This window comes from Molossus molossus, unplaced genomic scaffold (assembly GCF_014108415.1).
Source record: "Molossus molossus isolate mMolMol1 unplaced genomic scaffold, mMolMol1.p scaffold_m16_p_14, whole genome shotgun sequence".
NCBI classification, from domain to species: Eukaryota; Metazoa; Chordata; class Mammalia; order Chiroptera; family Molossidae; genus Molossus; species Molossus molossus.
In genome coordinates, this window is record NW_023425349.1 from 44,859,100 (window position 1) to 44,879,386 (window position 20,287).

At 34.4% G+C, this 20,287-nt stretch overlaps 1 protein-coding gene across 13 annotated transcripts in view; it reads right to left on the reverse strand.

Moving 5' to 3' along the window:
- Positions 1 to 20,287, reverse strand: part of VPS13A (vacuolar protein sorting 13 homolog A) — a 218,647-nt gene that overhangs the window by 125,340 nt on the left and 73,020 nt on the right. For all 13 annotated transcript variants that reach the window (XR_004959539.1, XM_036262045.1, XM_036262047.1 and 10 more), the window contains 4 exons: positions 19,573 to 19,711; positions 8,196 to 8,277; positions 6,674 to 6,828; positions 6,206 to 6,362 (listed from right to left, as the gene is read on the reverse strand). Coding sequence is in view for 12 of the 13 variants with exons in the window: in XM_036262045.1 (XP_036117938.1) it covers positions 6,206 to 6,362; positions 6,674 to 6,828; positions 8,196 to 8,277; positions 19,573 to 19,711 (533 nt within the window). In the remaining variant the exon portion in view is untranslated. The remainder of the gene's footprint in view (positions 1 to 6,205; positions 6,363 to 6,673; positions 6,829 to 8,195; positions 8,278 to 19,572; positions 19,712 to 20,287) is intronic.

The following is a 20,287-nucleotide window of genomic DNA, read 5'->3' on the forward strand; positions in this document are numbered from 1 at the left end:
CTCACATTTCAACTCTTGAGAAGGTCCCCACATTTCTCACATTAATTCATTCATTGAAAAACTATTTACTGATCATATGCTTTGTGTAATAACTTGTTATTCAGTTCTTCCCACTCCCTCTAAGAAAATAGAAGCAATGATATTATAGAAATAAGTGCAGTGATAACTATATATCCTGTATTCTGTGTGCAAGGGTTTTCTTATCCTTTGCCCTTTGAAAAGGAGATAAAAAGTAAAAATGAACAACTGGTATAATACTCCTGGATTACGGTAGAACACTGCAAGTTGTTTTACCTATCTTTCCCATTACCAGAGCAAACTGTTTCTTGATGTAAAAAGCACAATAAAACAAAAAACACAAAACTCCATCTATGTATGAAAATTTTCTCAGCAAGAGAGGATAACACATTCTACCACACTCGAGGATAGAGTATGGAACTGAAATGTATAAATGATATCCAGTGACTGAGCTTTCAGGCCACAAAAATTAATTTGCTTCCCAAAATACAAATGTCATATTTAATCCAAGGCTCAAAAAAGGGGGAAGTTTTCATGATACTAGTTAATTGACATCTTTGCCTGGGAATGATGTTCCTAGATAAAATGGCTTTCTTAAATCCTTGAGATGTATACAAACATATTCACTACCTTTCTTAATTCCCACAGATAGAAGTTAGGATTTCAATTTTTACTTTTAGTTTAAAGTTCTGTAACTCCTTTATTTTCAGTATCTCAATTTGCAGGGGGAAAAATTTTCTAAATGAGTTCAAAGTATTTCACAAGATAGCTTTAATTTAAAATCTGAATAACTTATAAACATTAAAAAGAATATCAAATTCTAGGATGACCAAAAGTAAAGTATTTTTATATACATGTAAACAAAACACATTTATGTTGTTCAAAAATAAAGTTAAAGATTACTACCTTTAATTTCTAAAATAAATTTAAAAGCCAACTGTACCAATAATCACTTTAAATGTCAATGGACTAAATTCACCAATTAAAAGACAGAAATTACCAGAGTGGATGAAAACAAGACCCAACTATATATTTTCTGCAAGAAACTGACTTTAGTCCAGCTGGTGTGGCTCAGTGGTTGAGCATCGACCCACGCACCAAGAGGTTGCCAGTTTGATTCCAGATCAAGGCACGTGCCCAGGTTGTGGGCCAGATCCCCGGTGGGGGCATGCAGGAGGTGGCCAATCAATGTTTTCTCTCTTTGATGTTTCTATCTCTCTTTCCTTCTCCCTTCCTCTCTCTAAAATCAATAAAGAAAAAAAAAAAAACCAACTAACTTTATTATTTATTTTTTTAATCCTCATCAGAGGACATTTTTGCATTTACCTTCAGATAGAGTAGGAGGGAGAGGAGGAGAAAAGAGAGAGAGAAACATCAACATGAGAGAGACACATCAACTGGTTGCCACCCACACGACCCCAACCAGGGCCAGGGACAAACTGCAACCAAGGTAGATGCCCTTAGCGGGAACCAAACCCGGGACTCTCTGGTCAGCAGGCCAATACTCTAACTGCTGAGCCAAACCGGCCAGGGCCCAGCTTCATTTTTCTTAATGTGGTCAACTGATTTTAAGTATAGTTGGTATACAATATTATACCACTTTATGCTAGTTTCAGGTGTACAATTGTAATTTCACATTTTTATACCCTATAATGTGATCACTAATTCTAGTAACCATCTGTCACCCATGCAAATTTATCACAATATTATTGACTATATTTCCCTTCATTTTTTTTTTTTATCCTCACCTGAGGACATTTTTGCATTTATCTTAAGATAGAGCGTGAGGAAGAGAGGGAGGAAGAGAGAGAAACATCGACATGAGAGAGACACATCGAGTGGTTGCCACCCACACGACGCCAACCGGGACCAGGAACAAATTGCAACCGAGGTACATGTCCTTAGTGGGAACCAAACTCAGAACTCTCTGGTCTGCGGGCCAAAGTTATAACCTCTGAGCCAAACTGGCCAGGGCTCCCTTCATCTTTTTAATCTAACCCCCCCACCCCCAATCCACTTCCCCTCTGGCAACCATTCCTTTTGTTTCTGTTTCTATGAGAATATTTTTGTTTTATTTATTCACTTTTTTTAGATTCCACACAAAAGTGAAATCACAGTGTTTGTCTTTCTCTATCTAGCTTATTTCAAATAGCATTAACACGCTCTAGGTCCATCCATGTTGTCCCAAATGGCAGGATTTTATTCTTTTTTATTCCTGCATGTACATCTTCTTTATCTATTCATCTGTTGATGGACACCTAGGTGGCTTCCTTATTTTGGCTACTGTAAATGCTGCATGGAGGTGCAGATATCTTTTCAAACTGGTGTTTTCATTTTTTTTTAGATAAATACCCAGAAATGTAATTATTAGATCATATGATAGTTCTATTTTTAGTTTTTTGAGAAACCTCTATACTCCTTTGCATAGTGGTAGCATCAACTTAAATCCCCACCAACAGTGCACAAAGGTTCCTTCCTCTTCTCCACATCAATACTTATTTCTAATCTCTTTGATAATACCCATTCTAATAGGTATGAGGTGGTATCTCATTGTGGTTTGGATTACCATTTTGCTGATGATCAGTGATGTTGAGGATCTTTACTTGTAGCTGTTGGCCATCTTTGGAAAAATGTTTATTTGGATTCTCTGCCCATTTTTTAAATCACATTGTATTTTTGCTATCTAGCTGTATGAGTTCTTTATATATTTTGCATATTAACCACTTATCAGATATACAAATAGAAAATATTTTCTCCCATTCAGTAGGAGACATTAGTTTTATTTGGTGATAATTTCTATTGCTCTGCAGAAGCTTTTTAGTTTAATGTAGTCCCACTTGGTTATTTATGATTTTGTTACCTTTCGTTTTGAAGTTAAGATTAAAAAAATCATTACCAAGATCAATGTCAAGAAGCTTACTGCCTATGTCGTCTGGAAATTTTATGGGTTTAAGTCATACATTCAAATCTTTAGTTCATTTTGAGTTAATTTTTGTATATGGTGTTAAGACAGTGGTCCAGTTTCATTCTGCCTGTGTTTTTCCAATTATCCAACACCATTAATTAGAGAAACCGGTCCTTTCCCCATGTATACCCTTAACTTCTTTGTCTAAAGTAATTGACCATAGATGCATGAGTTTATTTCTGGGCGATTTACTATATTCCATTGATCTATATTTATTTGCCAGTACCTCCTTGATTAAATTTATTCCTAGGTATTTTATTATTTTTGATGCAATTATAAATGGGACTGTTTCTTTAATCTCTCTCACTGGTATTCTTTGTTAATGTATACAAAATGCAACAGATTTCTGTACACTGATTTTGTATCCTACAACTTTATTAAATTTGCTTATTTGTTCTAAAGGTTTTTGGTGAGAAGGTTAGGGTTGTCTTTATATATCATGTCATCTGCAAATAGTAACAGTGGGTCAATAAAGAAATCAAGAGAGAAATTTTAAAAATACCATGAGCCCTGGTCAGTTTGGTTTAGCAGTTAGAGTGTCCGGCTGAGGATCTAAGGGTCATGTGTTGGATTCCAGTTAAAGGCATGTACCTGGGTTGCAGATTCAATCCCTGGCACCAGTCAGGGTCACACAGGAGGCAACCAATTGATGTGTCTCTCTCACATTGGTGTTTTTTTTCTTGCTATCTCTTCCTCCCTCCCTTCTTTTCTCTCTAAAAATTAGTGGAAAAATATCCTCAGGTGAGGATAAAAAAATACCTTGAAACATATAAATATGGAAATACAAAAATTTATGAGATGAGGCAAAAGCAGTTCTCAGAGAGCAGTTCATAGTGATAAACACCTACCTCAAGGAACAAGATAAATCTCAAATGAGCAACCTAGCTCACCTCATGGAACCAGAAAAAGAACAAATGAAACCTGACATTAGTAAAATGAAGGAAATAACAAATATCAGAGCAGAAATAAATGGACTATAAAGGACAATAGAAAAAAATGATAAAACTATCTTTGAATAGATAAAATTGACAAACCTTTAGCTTGATTCACCAAGAAAAAAAGAAAGGACTTAAATAAAATCAGAAATGAAAGAGAAGACAACATAATATATAGCTCATAAATACAGAGGATCATGCGACTACTATAAAAAATTATACACCACCAAATTGGATACCTAGAATGGATAAATTCCTAGAGACATACAACCTTCTCAGACTGAATTTTGAAGAAACAGAAATTCTGAGTAAACCAATTACTAAGGAGACTCAATCAAAAGGCAAAAAACCTCCCAATAGCCTAGGACCAGATGACTTCACTGGTGAATTCTATCAAACATCAGAGAAGAATTAGCACCAAATACTTCTAAAACTTTCTGGAAAAAAACAGAACAGGGAAAAACACTTCCAAACTAATTTTAAGAGGCCAGCATTCTCCTAATCCAAACCCACACAAGGACACCACAAGAAATAAAAATTACAGGCAGTATCCTTAATGAACATCAATGCAAAAATCCTCAACAAAATATTAGCAAAGTGAATTCAACAATACATTAAGAGGATCATACACCGAGATCAAGTAAGATTTATTCCAAGGGTATAAAGATGGTTCAATATCCACAAATCAATCAATGTGATCCACCACATTAACAAAATAAAGGATAAAAATCATATGACATCTCAATAGAAACAGAAAAAGCATATAACAAAATTCAACATCTATTTATGGTAAAACTCTCAACAAAATAAGTACAAAGAAAACATACCTCAACATAATGGATGCTATATATGACATGAGCATGGTTAACATCATACATACACAATGGTGAAAAGCTAAAAGCTTTTCCTCTAAGATTAGGAATGAGACAAGGATGCCTACTCTTATCACTTTTATTGAACAGTGTAGCAGAAGTTCTCACCAGATTAATTAGTAAAGAAAAAGAAGTAAAAGGAATCCAAATTGGAAATAGTTTGTCTTGATCATTCCATCAACCATTCAGAATTATTTTTTAAAGAAAAACCCAAAACTATATGGAGAAAATATGAATAATACCCTTTGAAATGCCTAATACAACAAATGGAAATATTTCTAAGGTATAATTTACCCATTATGATTATGGGATATAAAGTGTTTGTTGAAGGCAAAATAACGCCATGCTCCCCTCTCAAAGGATATCTGTGCTCTAATCCCCCCAAACCTGAAAATATCTCATATGACAAAATACACTTTGCAGAGGTAAAGTTAAGGGGAAATTATCCTGGATTGTCCACACATGCCCAATCTAATCAACTTAGTTTTTTTTTATCTTCACCCAAGGACATATTTGCACTTACCTTCAGATAGAGCGGGAGAGAGAGAGGGAGGAAGAGAAAAATATCGATGAGAGAGAGACACATCGACTGGCTGCCACCCACAGGACCCCAACCAGGTCGGGGACAAACTGCATCTGAGGTACATGCCCTTAGTGGGAACTGAACCTGGGACTCTCTGGTCCGCGGGCTGATGCTCTAACAGCTGAGCCAAACTAACCAGGGCTCAACTTAGTTTTTAAGAGTGGAATCAAAACGCAAAAGAAGAGGTTAGAGAGATGACAGCATAAGATCTAATACCCTATGCCTGTACTGAGATATAGGGGACAATGTGCAAAAACCCAGAGACTTCACTAGGACCTAACGACAGCCCTTGCCTAATAGTCAGCAGGGAAATAGACCACAGGGAACTGAATTCCGTCATCTCCTATGTAAGAAAGGAAATGGATCTTCTCCTAGATGCTCCAAAAGGAATTTTTCTTGATACCTTCAATTATGCCTGTTGAGACTTATGTCAGGCTTCTGATCTAAAGAAATTTAAGGTAATAAATATGTATTGTTTTAAGACACTCAGTTTGTGGTGAATTGCTTCAGTATCAATAGAAAACAAATTCAGTATTGAAGAATTCAGTTAAATAGATTTAAAATTAAACCATGACTATTTTATTGTCCATAATAAAATATATATATATATATATATATATATATATATATATATATGTATATATATCTTCATTTTCTATCTGGTCTACCTAGATTCCCAAGTGCAAGATAAAAGTTAAAGACTAATTCATAATAGGATATTTTTCTGAGAATGTTTTAGAAAACATACTTATTTAATGCCTAGAGAATTAAAAACTCTACAGCAGGTGGCCAAATAATACAATTATTTATTTTAAAACACAGAGATTCTTACCCAAGTATTCTGGGCATTTTAAGCAGAATTCTTTCAAAAAGGCAGTGGCTTTCAAATCAAATGTTCTAAGCTCTAGTTCTGTGCCCAATCCTAAAACAACAACTTCTACCACAGCTAGTTCACAATCTTCAACAAGGTGATAAAACTGAATTGATACCTGGAGAAGAAAGAAAAAAGAAAATAATCATTATCTAAATCAAAGAATTTCTTATGTAGATGATGGTTATATATGGATATATACAGTATACATAAGATATAAATGATATGTATTTAAAATCTAGGAAATATTTTATAAGCACACAAGCATACAATACACACAAAGAAGAACCACACAATAACATCTGAATTCAGCTTAAATAGAATGAAAGCAACAGTGCCTATTAGTAATGACACTATATAAATGAGCTGTGAATAGCAGAAATAAGAAACAATTTGAATAAGCCATATCAATTTTACTGTAGTACATACCTCTGGAACTTCAAATCTTATTTTATACTGAATCATATTTTTTGAACAATCCGGCTTCTGAACCTTTTTTTGTTGATAACTTTTAACTCTAGTTGTTGACTGAGAAGGTTCTTCCAAGGGACTACATGGTGCATCATAAAATTCCTCCTCTGAATCTAAGTATTATAGAATACTGTTTAAGTCAATAACCAAAATGATTTACGTAATAACATATTTATAAGTTTTCTAAAGTAAATATGAACACTAAAACATTTAGATGGGTCTATTTTAAAAATATAAAGAAAATAAATCTTAAAAAATACAGAGGTTGTATCTGATGACAAAAAAGTATTGAAAATTACAAAATGTAATCTTTACCTTGATGAACATCAGCTTTTAAAATCACTGGGTCTACCTAAAACTGGTTAAAAAATCTTTTATAGTAAATGACAGTGCCAGTGATTACCACATCATGATTACACAAAGGAACACAATAATATGCTCACTCTACCTGGAGAGCAAAAAGGGACTTAGTTACAAATTTGTCAATATTTAAAGCAGAAGAAAGATCCTGAAGTTTGAATGAAGAAACTGAAATGGAGTAGTATTTAACACACACACACACGTATAAATACATATATATAATTACAAATATACATCTGCTAGTAAATTTCTAGAATTTTTTATTAAAAAAGAACTCATAAACTAGTAAAACCACTAAAAGAAACAGTAAAGGAAACTAAAACCAGCTGAGGTATATCCCTAATAATCTAAGATTGAATTTAGGGTAGATGACCTCACAAACATCTCTTCCCTCCACTCCCCTCCCCTCCCTGGTTACCACACAAAAAGGAAAACATTCTCTGTGAAACTGAGCATCAACATGGCGATTTCTGTTATTTAACATTTAGCAATTTTAAGTCTTAAAAACTGAAATAGCCCTGGCCAGTTTGGCTCAGTAGTTGAGCGTCATCTGCGGACCAGAGAGTCCCGGGTTCGGGCATGTACCACCAAAAAAATAAAAAATAAATAAGAGTTTAACTTGTTTAAAAAAAAAAAAAAACTAAAATATACATTTATTTTTCTTTCCAATCAAGAAAAAGCAGCTACTTGATGTCAAAATATTTACCAGTTTTCATGTGTAAGCACATATTAAGGCTTGATTTTATTCCTTTAATAACAAAAAACGAATATATAAAAAGTAAAAATAAACCTACAATGACAAAATTCTCCAAATAACTAAGTAACACATTATGAATTAGACACCTACAAAATTTCATGGGATCTTTCAGCTCACAGCAGAATTAAAATAATTGGATTACCAGTGGTACTCGGGATTGAGTTCAACTTTTATGTAACAAAAATCCCACTGCAAAAGGAACTTTAAGGAACATCTAAATTATACTGTTTTAAGGCAATTTTTGTAAAAATTCTGGAGAACATATAAACATCTACTACTGCCTGAAATTTTTATATGGCTTCAAAATGAAAATTATTTCCATAATATATTTATAAGGAACATTTCTAAAGCAGTTTCATTTACCATCTTCAACACATGAAAGTTCCAAGAGAGGAAGCACTTTCTGTGAAATCTGTGTTGCTCCCAAAGATGAGGACCTTTGACTCTAAAACAAAAGTAATTCACTGTTAATTAAATAAAAGATTTTTATTCAAATTTCTAACAATTCTGACACCCCGCAAAAAGAAACTAAGAAATCTAGTGTGAATTAAACAAATTAACTATAAAATGTGTATTTAAAGAAGTGATTTTACTAACTCAGGGCTAAGTATAAATTGTAGAACTATTTTATGAATTTTTTGTTGACAGGGTTTGAGTAGAAAGAGATCTTAGATATATCTAAACTCAACATCTTACAAAAAAAGAAAGCCACCTTCATGACCTCCATGAGAAACAACCAAAAGTCTCAACATTTAAAGCCTCTACAGCTGAGTTTACAGTTTTACTTTTTAATTAAAAAAAAGAGTTTCAGTTAATTTACTAGCTTATTGTACTGGGAAATATAATACAAAAACATGCAATGCAATTTAAAAACCATAATAAAAAAAAAAACCTGAAACATCCACCTAGGTCAAAAAACAAACAGTACCATACCTTACCTAAAAGCATCTTATGTGCTCGTCCTTGATCACATTCCCTAACACTGATCATGATTTTCCTTTTACTTAGTTTGCTTTTTTATATATACTATGAATGATTCTCTAAATAATGTATTTTACCTTTATATCTTTCCAAATTGCAGAAAAAAGAAACTATTGCATAAATTTTCCGGTGACATTATTCTACAAAATAATCTTTACATTTTATCTCTATTGATAGTTGACTCATTCTTACTGCTATATTGCATTACATTAATGAATAAATCACTATTTATTTGTCCAATGCACTGTGACAAATATTTGTATTGTTCAGATTTTTGCTTGTACTCACTTACTCACAGTGGAATTGTAAGCACCCTTGAATCTTGCCCAGGTGCTCACAGGCAACACTTTCCATGGTGTATAGATCAAAGAGTGGGAATCCGCATGTTCACTTCACTAAGTTCTATCAAATTGTTTTTTCACAAGTGGTTGTCACTAACGTCAATAGCAGATTAGATTCTGTATGGTTCCATAGCCTCAGGAAAGCTTAATGTTTTCAGACATTTTAAATTTTGCCAATGTCACAGCCAATTTCACCCGGATTTTAATTACAATTTTACAAATGTGCAATAGTTACACATCATAATATAGGTTCATGGATTATTTGTGTTCGTACTTCTTTGAACCCTGAATATTTTGGGAAAACATTTATATTAAAATATAACCTACTACACAGGAGTGCATAACTGTAAGTATAAAGTTCAATGAATTTTCAAAAAGTAAACGCACACATGCACCCAAAATCTAGATCCAGGAAGAGAACATTACCAGCTACTCAGAAACTTCCCTCATGCTCTTCAGAATCATTACAAATTCTCCCAAAAGGTAATGACCATGCTGCCCTATTTTTAATTTTTAACATCTAAAGCCATAAAAGAATAGTTTTGTTTTGCAATTTCCTGATGAGTAATAAAGGCACACACCTAATGACGTGTCTGTCTGCTCATTTCTTATTTGGCCACTGGCTTCCTTACATACATTGGGTAAGTTTTTTAAGTTACAAGTGTTGCAAATATTTCACCCTACCCATCAGCTTGCCTTTTCATTTTTAAGTGTCTTTCAAAAATCAGAAAATTTTAACTTTCATGAACTGTGATGTATTTTTCTTCTTCTATATTTGCATTTTTAAAAACCTAAGATATCTTTACTTACCACAAAGACTCAAAGATTTTCTCTCCTTTTTTTTTTTTTTGTTAGAGAAACTTTACACCCTTGGGCATTTACATTTAGGTCTATGTTCCATTTCAAGTTAAATTCCAGTTCTAAGGTAAGTGTTGATGTTTCTTTCCATATCATAATCTAGTAATTTCAGAACCATTTGTTATAAGGACTATTCTTCCAACACTTAGTTGGACTGGCAACTTTCTACAAAATCAAAAATGTATTAACCATATATATTTGATTTATTTCCAGATCTATTTTATGTTACTAACTTGTATGTCTATCCTTATGCCACTACTGCACTTTCTTGAATAAAGTAGCTATAAAATAAACCTTGAAATCAAGTATTAAATATTCTCTAACATTATTCTTGTCCAAAATTGTTTTGGCTAATATGTATCCTTTGCATTACCATATGTACTTTATAATATGCTTGGCTAGTTACCAGAAAAAGACTTTTGGAATTTTGATGGTAAGAAACCTAGAGAGTTTGGTGAGAATTGTCATCTTAATCAAGTCAGTCTTTATACCTTGATTATGTATATCATTCCACTTATTTAGGTTTTCTTTAATTTTTTTCAGAAATGTTTTGCACTTTTAAGTATACAGGATTTGTACTTCTTTTGTTAATTTTTCCTATGTATTTAACCCTTTTTAATGCTATTATAAATTGAATTTTTTTCTTAATTTCACATTTAGAAACAACTAATTATTTACATTGATAATGTATCCTGAAACCTTGCTAAATTTATTTTCCTAGGGGTATTTTTCTACATTCCTTCCCTACAACTTTCTGCATAAATCATCATGTAACCTGCAAATAAGAATAGTTTTACTTTTATGTTTCCATCCTGTCTTTATTCTTCTTGACTACTGCATAAGCTAGAACCTTCAGTATAATTCTAAATAGAAGTAGTAAGAAAAGGTATTCTTGCACTATTCTTGATCTGACAAGGAAAGCATTTATTTTTCAAATTAGGAATAATATCAGCTATAGGTTTTATCCTAGATGTCCTTTACCGGGCTGAGGAAGATACTTTTTATTCCCAGCTTAACAGTTTACATCATGAATGATTTTTGGATTTTGTCAATGCTTTTTTCTCTTCTACTGAGATGATCATATACTTTCTCTCCTTTACTCCATGAATGTGGTTAATAACACAGATTGGTGAACCATTTTTGCTTTCTTAGAGTGAATGCATTTGATGACAGTGTATCATACTTTTTATATATCATACAATGTGGTTGTACTATTAAGTATTTTTACATATGTGTTAATGAACACATTTGTCAGTAGTTTCCTTTTCTCATAATTCCTTTGTCAGGTTACAAAAGAATAATGCATTCAAAGAAGCAAGAACGTATGGCCCATACACAGGAGAAAAAAAAAAAAAGCAGAAACAGTACAAGATAAAACACAGATATGGGACTTAACTGCGAAAACTTTAAACTGTCTTAAATACTCTCAGAGAGCTAGAAACTGAAGAGCTAAAGAAAAATGATGAGCTCACAAGAAGTAAAAAATATCAGTAAGAAGACAGGAATTATAAAAAGAAATCAAACAAAAATTCTATACTTGAAAAGTACAGTAATTTTTAAAAATCATTACAGAATTTCAATAAGAGATGTGACCTAGCAGAAAAATCAATGAAAATCAAGATAGGTCAATCAAAATTGAAATGAAAAGGGAATAAAGAAAAGTGAACAAAACCTAAGGGACCTGTGGGGCACCAAAATAAGTCAATATATACATTATGAAAATCCCAGCAGAACAGAAAGAAAAAGGGGCCAAAAAAAAAAAAAAAAATCTCAAAAAGTAATAGCCAAACATGTCTCCAATCTGATAAAACACATGAATCTAAAAAAAAACACAAGTTCACTAAAATCAAACATACACTCAAACAGACCCACACCAAAATAAAATCAATTAAGAGACACTCAAAGAGAGAAGCCAGTCTCGACATAGTAGTTGTCCTAATTAAATTAACAACCAATTTCTCATCAGAAACCATGAAGGACAAAAAGTAATGGAATGACATTTAAAGGGTTTTCTGACCACGTGTTAGGCAAAGTTTTCAGATAAGGTTACAAGCTTCATCCATTAAAAAAAATACTGTATAAATTAAATTTCATCAAAATGGAAAATGAGACTGTTACAAAAAAAATAAGCTCAGAGAGGAAAATGGCGGTGGAGTGAATGGAAGCTACACAGACCATCTCCCAGGACCAAACTGGAATTACATCTAAAACACAGACTAATCGTCAGGAAAAGGCAACCGAAAAGCAGCTTGGAGGACCACATAACCAGGGACACTGACTCAATCCTGGTAGGCTTGTGAAGACGCGAGAGGGGGCCAGGAGCCCATGGTCCCCAGTGACCTGGGCTGGAACCTGCGGCGGCCTGGGCTGGGACCTGCGGTGGCCTCGGCTGGGAGCTGCGCCCTCTGCTGGGAGTTGCCACAGCCTCGGCCAGGAGCTACGGCCTTAGCTGGGAGCAGCGCCCTCAGGTTAAAGTCCCAAGCGGCTCCACAGTGCAGAGCCAGGACAAAGGCTAAATTGGCAGCAGCCACTCACCATGGGCTCTGGCAGAGGGAGGGCAGACTGGACTGGAACTGTGTGGGGACACTTGGGATTTGGAGGGCACTCAGAGCTTTTGTTTGCTGAGTAGCAGCCACACAGGACAGTGGTCATCTTACTCCTTCCCAGGGCCCTGGGGAGAGGCAGCGGCCCCTCCCTAAGAGATTCAACCCCACCCGGTGGGCATTGAAATGCTAATTGACGCCCATTACCAACCAGCATCTGCCCCACCCTCAGGAAATCCTCTTATACTGAGCACCTGAGGGAGATTTTAAGGTTCTTCAGGTGACCACTACTAATAGCCTCCAAACAAAAAAGCTAGAGGACAACTACCATTCGCTGGGCTAGCAACTCTAACCAGGAAAGTAAGACTTGACAGTGGTGTTTAAAGTGGGTCCTTCCTGCCTCATCCAAACCCAGGTGAGAAAGCCACAAACAGCAGAACACCAACATGCAAGGGAAAATTTGGCAGACTCCAAAGCCCACTGTGATAGCCAAAATGGTGAAACACAGAAACAAAAGCCAAATGAAAGAACAAGAGACCTCTACCGAAGATGAGATAAATGAGGTGCAGTTAAGCAAGTTAACAGAACTAGAATTCAGAGCCATGATCTTGAGGAAGCTCAACAGCATGTGTAAGGACATGAGCACCATGAGTAAAGACACAGAAATGTTGAAAATCAACCAGTTGGAAATTAAAAACCACCAAGAAGAAATGAAGAATGACATATCAGAAATAAAAAACACATTGGAAAGTCTAAATAGCAGAGTAGAGGAAGCTGAGGACCAGATCAGTGAATTAGAAGATAGGGTAGAAAAAAATCAACCAATCAGAAAACCAAAGGGAAAAAAACAATTAAAAAGCAGGAAGATGCCCTGGCCGGTTTGGCTCAGCGGTTGGAGCATCGGCCTGTGGTACAGAAAAAGCAGGAAGACAGCTTAAGAGAACTGTGGGACAACTGAAAACATAATAACATTCGCGTATTAGGAGTCCCCGAAGAAGAAGAAAATGAGCAAGGGTTAGAGAATGTTTGAAGAAATAGTGACAGAAAACTTCCTTAATTTGGTGAAGGAAGAAGGCATTCAAGTTCAAGCACAGAGAGCCCCAAGTAAGAAGAACCCAAACAGGTGCACACCAAGACACATAGTAATCAAGGTGCCAAAATTAAAGACAAAGAGAGAATCCTAAAAGCAGCAACAGAGAAGCAACAGGTTACCTACAAAGGAAACCCCATAAGGCTCTCAGCTGACTTCTCAACAGAAACACTACAGGCCAGAAGGGAATGGCATGAGGTAAACAAGGTCATGAAAAACAAGGACCTGAATCCAAGACTACTCTACCCAGCAAAGCTATCATTAAAATAAAAAGTCAAATAAAGAGCTTCCCAGACAAAAAAAAAAAAGGCTAAGGGAATACATTAGCACCAAACCAGCACTGCAAGAAATGTTAAAAAGAATGCTGTAATTAGCAGGAGAAATAGGAAAAAAAATATAACCACACTAAACAAAAATGGCAATAAATAAGTATATATCAATAATCACCTTAAATGTAAATGGATTAAATGCTCCCATAAAAAGACACAGAGTAGCTGATTGGATAAGAAAGCATGACTCATATATATGTTGTTTGCAAGAGACCCACCTCACAACAAAAGACTCACATAGGTTGAAAGTGAAGGGATGGAAAAAAATCTTCCAAGCAAATGGAAAAAAATAAAAAGCTGGGGTAGCAATACTCATATCTGATAAAAATAGATTTCAAAATGAAGGCCATAACTAGAGACAAAGAAGGCCACTACATAGTACTGAAAGGATCTATCCAGCCGGGAGATAAAACCTTGATAAACATATATGCACCCAATATAAGAGCACCAAAATAAATTAAAAATATTCTGGATGACTTCAAAGGAGAAATCGATAGCAATACAATCATAGCAGGGGACATCAACACCCCGCTGACATCACTGGATAGATCCTCTAGACAAAAAATTAGCAAGGAAACAGAGACTCTAAATGAAGCACTAGACCAAATGGATTTAATAGATATCTACAGAGAATTACACCCCAAAACTACAGAATTCACATTCTTCTCAAGTGCACATGGGACATTCTCAAAGATAGACCACATGTTAGGACACAAACTAAGTCTCTACAAGTTCAAGAAGACTGACATCATATCAAGCATCTTCTCAGATCACAATGGCATGAAACTAGAAATCAACTGTAATGAAAACATGCAAAGACATTTGAACACATGGAAGCTAAACAGCATGTTATTAAACAATGAATGGGTCACCGAGGGGATCAAGGAAGAAATTAAAAAATTCCTGGAAACCAATGAAAATGAAGACACAACAACACAAAATCTATGGGATGCAGCGAAAGCAGTTCTGAGAGGGACGTTCATAGCACTACAGGTCTACCTCAAAAGACAAGAAAAATCTCTAATAGACTATCTAACCTCACAACTTAAAGAACTAGAGAGCAAACAAAAAGAAAACCCCAGAGCAAGTAGAAGGAAGGAAATAGTAAAGATCAGAACAGAAATAAATGACATAGAGTCCAAAAAAACAATTCAAAGGATCAATGAAACAAAGAGCTGGTTTTTCGAAAAGATAAACAAGATTGATGGACCCTTAGCTAGAATCACCAAGAAACAAAGAGAGAGAATCCAAATACACAAAATCAGAAATAAAAGGGGAGAAGTAACAACTGACACCACAGAAATGCAAAAGATCGTTAACAACTACTATGAACAATTATATGGCAACAAATTCGACAATCTAAGTGAAATGGACAAATTTCTACAAATAGTCTCCCAAAACTGGACCAGGAAGAGATAGAAAGCTTGAACAGACCAATAACAACAGAAGAAATTGAAGATGTAATCAAGCCTCTCCCAGCAAACAAAAGACCAGGCCCAGATGGCTTCACAAGGGAGTTTTACTGAACATTCAAAGAAGAACTAACACCCATTCTCCTCAAACTATTTCCAAAAATTTAAGAAGGAAGACTTGCAAACTCATTTTATGAAGCCAGCATAATTCTAATTCCAAAACGAGAAAAAGACACTACAAAGAAAGAAAACTACAGGCCAATTTCCCTGATGAAATTAGATGCCAAAATCCTGAACAAAATACTAGCAAATCGGGTCCAGCAATACACCAAATAAATTATTCACCATGACCAAGTGGGATTCATCCCACGGGTGCAAGGCTGGTACAATATTCACAAATCAATAAACATGATACACCACATAAATAAAATGAAGAATAAAAACCACATGATCATATCCATAGATACCAAAAAAGCTTTCGACAAAATCCAGCATCCATTTCTGATAAAAACACTCAGCAATGTGAGAATAGAGGTATCATATCTTGACATAATAAAGGCCATATACGAAAGACCCGCAGCCAACATCATACTCAATGGGCAAAAACTAAAAGCATTTCCCTTAAGAACAGGAACAAGGCAAGGAAGCCCACTTTCGCCACTCTTATTTAACATAGTACTGGAAGTCTTAGCCACAGCAATCAGACAGGAAGAAAAAATAAAAGGGATCCAAATTGGAAAGGAGGAAGTGAAATTGTCATTATTCGCAGATGACATGGTACTATACGTAGAAAACCCCAAAGGCTCCATAAAAATTTTACTAGACTTAATAAATGAATTTGGGAAAGCAGCATGATACAAAATTAACGTCAAGAAATCAATGGAATTCTTATACACCAATGATGAACTCACAAAAAGAGAAACTAAGAAAACAATCCCATTTACCATTGCAGCAAAAAAATTAAGATACCTAGGAATAAACTTAACCAAAGAAATAAAGAACCTATTAGCAAAAAACTACAGGTCATTGAAAAAAAAAAATAGAGGAAAATATAAAAAAGTGGAAGCACATACCCTGTTCATGGATTGGAAGAATTAACATCATTAAAATGTCCATATTACCCAAAGCAATCTATAGATTCAATGCAAAGAAGACCTCGAATAGCCACAGCAATCTTGAAAAAGAAGAAGAAAGTTGGAGGGATCACATTACCAGAATTCAGGTTATACTACAAAGCCACTGTAATCAAAACAGCCTGGTACTGGCATAAGAACAGGCATATAGACCAGTGGAACAGAACAGAGAACCCAGAAATGGACCCAAGGCAATATGCTCAATTAATATTTGACAAAGGTGGCAAGAGCATACACTGGAGTAAGGAGAGCCTCTTTAAGAAATGGTGCTGGGAAAATTGGACAGCTACATGCAAAAAAATGAAACTAGACCATCAACTTACACCCTACACAAGAATAAACTCAAAATGGATAAAAGACTTAAATGTGACTCATGAATCCATAAAAATCCTAGAAGAAACTGTAGGCAACAAAATTTCAGACATCATACGCAGCAGAATTTTCACTGATACATCACCTAAGGCAACAGAAACAAAGGAGAAAATGAACACATGGAACTACATCAAACTAAAAAGCTTCTGCACAGCGAAAGATACAATCATCAAAACGGAAAGGCTACCCACTGTATAGGAGAGCATAATTCCCAATGATATATCAGATAAGGGGTTAATTTCCAATATATAAAGAGCGCTCATACAACTCCACAAAAGGAAGACAAAGAACCCAATTAAAAAATGGGCAGAGGAGCTGAATAGACACCTCTCCAAACAGGACATACAAATGGCCAAGAGACATATGAAGAAATGCTCAACATCACTAATCATCAGAGAGATGCAAATTAAAACAACAATGAGGTATCACCTCACACCTGTCAGAATGGCCGCCACCAACAAATCATCAAACAACAAGTGTTGGCGAGAGTGTGGAGAAAAGGGGACTCTAATACACTGCTGGTGGGAATGCAGACTGGTGCAGCCACTATGAAAAACAATATGGTGTTACCTCAAAAATTAAAAATTGAACTTCCATTTGACCCAGTGATCCCACTTCTAGGAATATACCCTAAGAAGCCTAAAACACCAATCAGAAAGAATATATGTACCCCCATGTTCATAGCAGCACTATTTACAATAGCTAAGATCTGGAAACAGCCCAAGTGTCCATCAGTAGACGAATAGATAAAAAAGCTGTGGTACATATACACAATGGAGTACTATGCAGCGGTAAGAAAGAAAGATCTCTTATCCTTTGAGACGACTTGGAGGGACCTGGAAAGTGTTATCCTAAGCGAAACAGGCCAAACAGAGAAAGACAAGTATCATATGATCTCACTTATTTGTGGAAGATAATGAACATAAGAGTCTGAGGAATAGGGTAGTCCCAGAGACGTGTAAGTGGGGTACAGACTGACAATCCCCAGAAAAGGGGTGGTGGGGGAGAGATAAACCACAGAACTTATATGCATGTATGCATGAACAATGGACATGGCAACAAAGCTGGGGACAGGGCAGGGAGGGAAGAGGAGGGGGAATCAGTGGGGGGAAAAGGAGAAACAACTGTAACAAAAATTAATTAATTAATTAATTAATTAAGAAAAATAAATTTTAAAAAAGTAAAAAAAAAATTAAAAAAATAAGCTCAGCAACAGACTATGAAAAAATATTGCAAAACACTAAAGTGTTCAGAGTAATGGTACAACATATGAGCAACTTACTCTCAAATAGTTTGAGGGCAAACTTTATACTGCTTTTACAACTTATAGTCTGAAATGATTTCAAAATAAAAATGTAAAACAAACAAAAAAACACACAGCAGAGTTTTGTATTTTTTTAATGAGAAGAATGGGAATAGATATTTTCTTTTTGAAATTCACTTATAAGAAGAGGTAAGACACATAATACAAAACCCAGAAATCATGAAAAAAAAAAATCTAATAACTTTGACTACATAAAAATTACAATTTTTGGCATGGCAAAAATAAATTTTATCAGATTAAAAACAAATAACACATTTACCAAAAACGTGCTTGTGAATGAAAAACAGCAATAATTCCCTTAATTAAAAAACTATAACCCAACAAAAGACATCAACAGCTATTTTCAAAAGTAGAAATTCAAATACCCAATAAACTTAAGGAAATAGGTTCCATCTTATTCATAAAGAAATGCAAATCAAAACCACAAGATAACATTTTTGCATTTAATAGAATAAATTAATAGCATTTGTTACTACTCAAGATTAATGAGAATAGAGAAACAGACCCTCATTTACTTATTGGTGGGACTATAAATTAGTTCTCAATTTAGAAAAAAAGTTTGACAAAGTTCATTAAATTATAAAATTTACAGTTTTTACTCAACAATTCTACTTCTAGAATCTATCTAATGGATAAAAATATCAAATATATGTATAAGGAAGTTCAAAACTATATTTTTATAACTATAAACACTCATAACAATACGAATGCCCACCAAAAGGAGATTATGTTAGTTAAAGGATGGTAAACTCACATAATTCAATACTACAGGGTGGGGCAAAAGTAGATTCATATGGAAAACAATACAGTAATAAGCTCTGTGTTTAGTGTACTCACAACTGTAAACCTACATTTGCCCAACCTTGTGTATCATCATAAAAAATAATAATAATAAGGTAGAGTTGTATAACATAGAAAATAATGGTTAAGGAATACAGATTCAGAACAGTAAGTATAATCTCACTTATGTAAGTTTTAAGAACACAAGAATATATACACATGTACATACACATTTACACAGGTGCATATATAAGTATGTGTGTGTACTAGCTATGCTATAAACTTTTTCAGAAAACTAGAGATTCAGTGGCTAATAGTGTTATCAATGAGGAGAAAAATTAAAGGCTGGAAAAGTGAAAAAAGGTAGACTTATCATTTTATACTTTTCTTTACTACATTCACCTTTTATTATTTCATCATTTGTTCTTTTAAAATGTAATTTTTAAATGTATATTCAAAATGAATTATGTTGTTTCACCCAAAATTTATGTGGTTGTTAAAATACTATTTGTGAATAAAATACTATTTGTGAATTTTTTTTAATTTTTGCTTTTATTAATTTTGTAAATAACATTACCTGAAATGGTCTGACTGGGGCATGTACTTCAGTTGCAGGTGTAGGTTTTGGAATGCTTTCAATCAATTCCAAAATCCCTTGCAGTTTTTTATCTGAGATTCGCAAAGAAATCAGTGGTAACTTTCCAAAAATCTTGAACCTGTTTAAAAAAGAAAGGAATCATTATAAAGCAATTTCCATTCTGCTTTAAGTGCATTAATTAAAAAGATGACTGTTCCTCTTAAATTACCCCCAAATAATCAAATGTGAGTTTAGCACTAAAAATTATCCATAGACCATGGACCAATGATCCCATAATCTCCACTCAAATTTACATCTGTTCTTATTGCCAGTCTCATTACATAAAATAATCTTATTATTTTTCAGAGGCTTATTTTCTAATGTCATTATGTTTATTCTCAGTCTACTATTTGCCAAGGACAGTTAACTATTACTATTTATTAAGCATTAATTACATGATAGGCATTAAGGAAAGTACCTGATATGCATTATGCTAAGTAGTACTCACAACCTAGGAGGTAGACAACCAATTTCTTCTGTTCCCTGCTTCTTATAAGTTCCCATATGGACATAGTTCCTATCAGAAAACTAGGGCTTTAGCAAGATTAAATCAATTGTCCAGGAGATTATACACTAAAACCATGTTTAAAAATATGATCTGACTAAAAAGGAAAAATCGCATGACCACATAAATAGATGCATGTGACAAAATCCA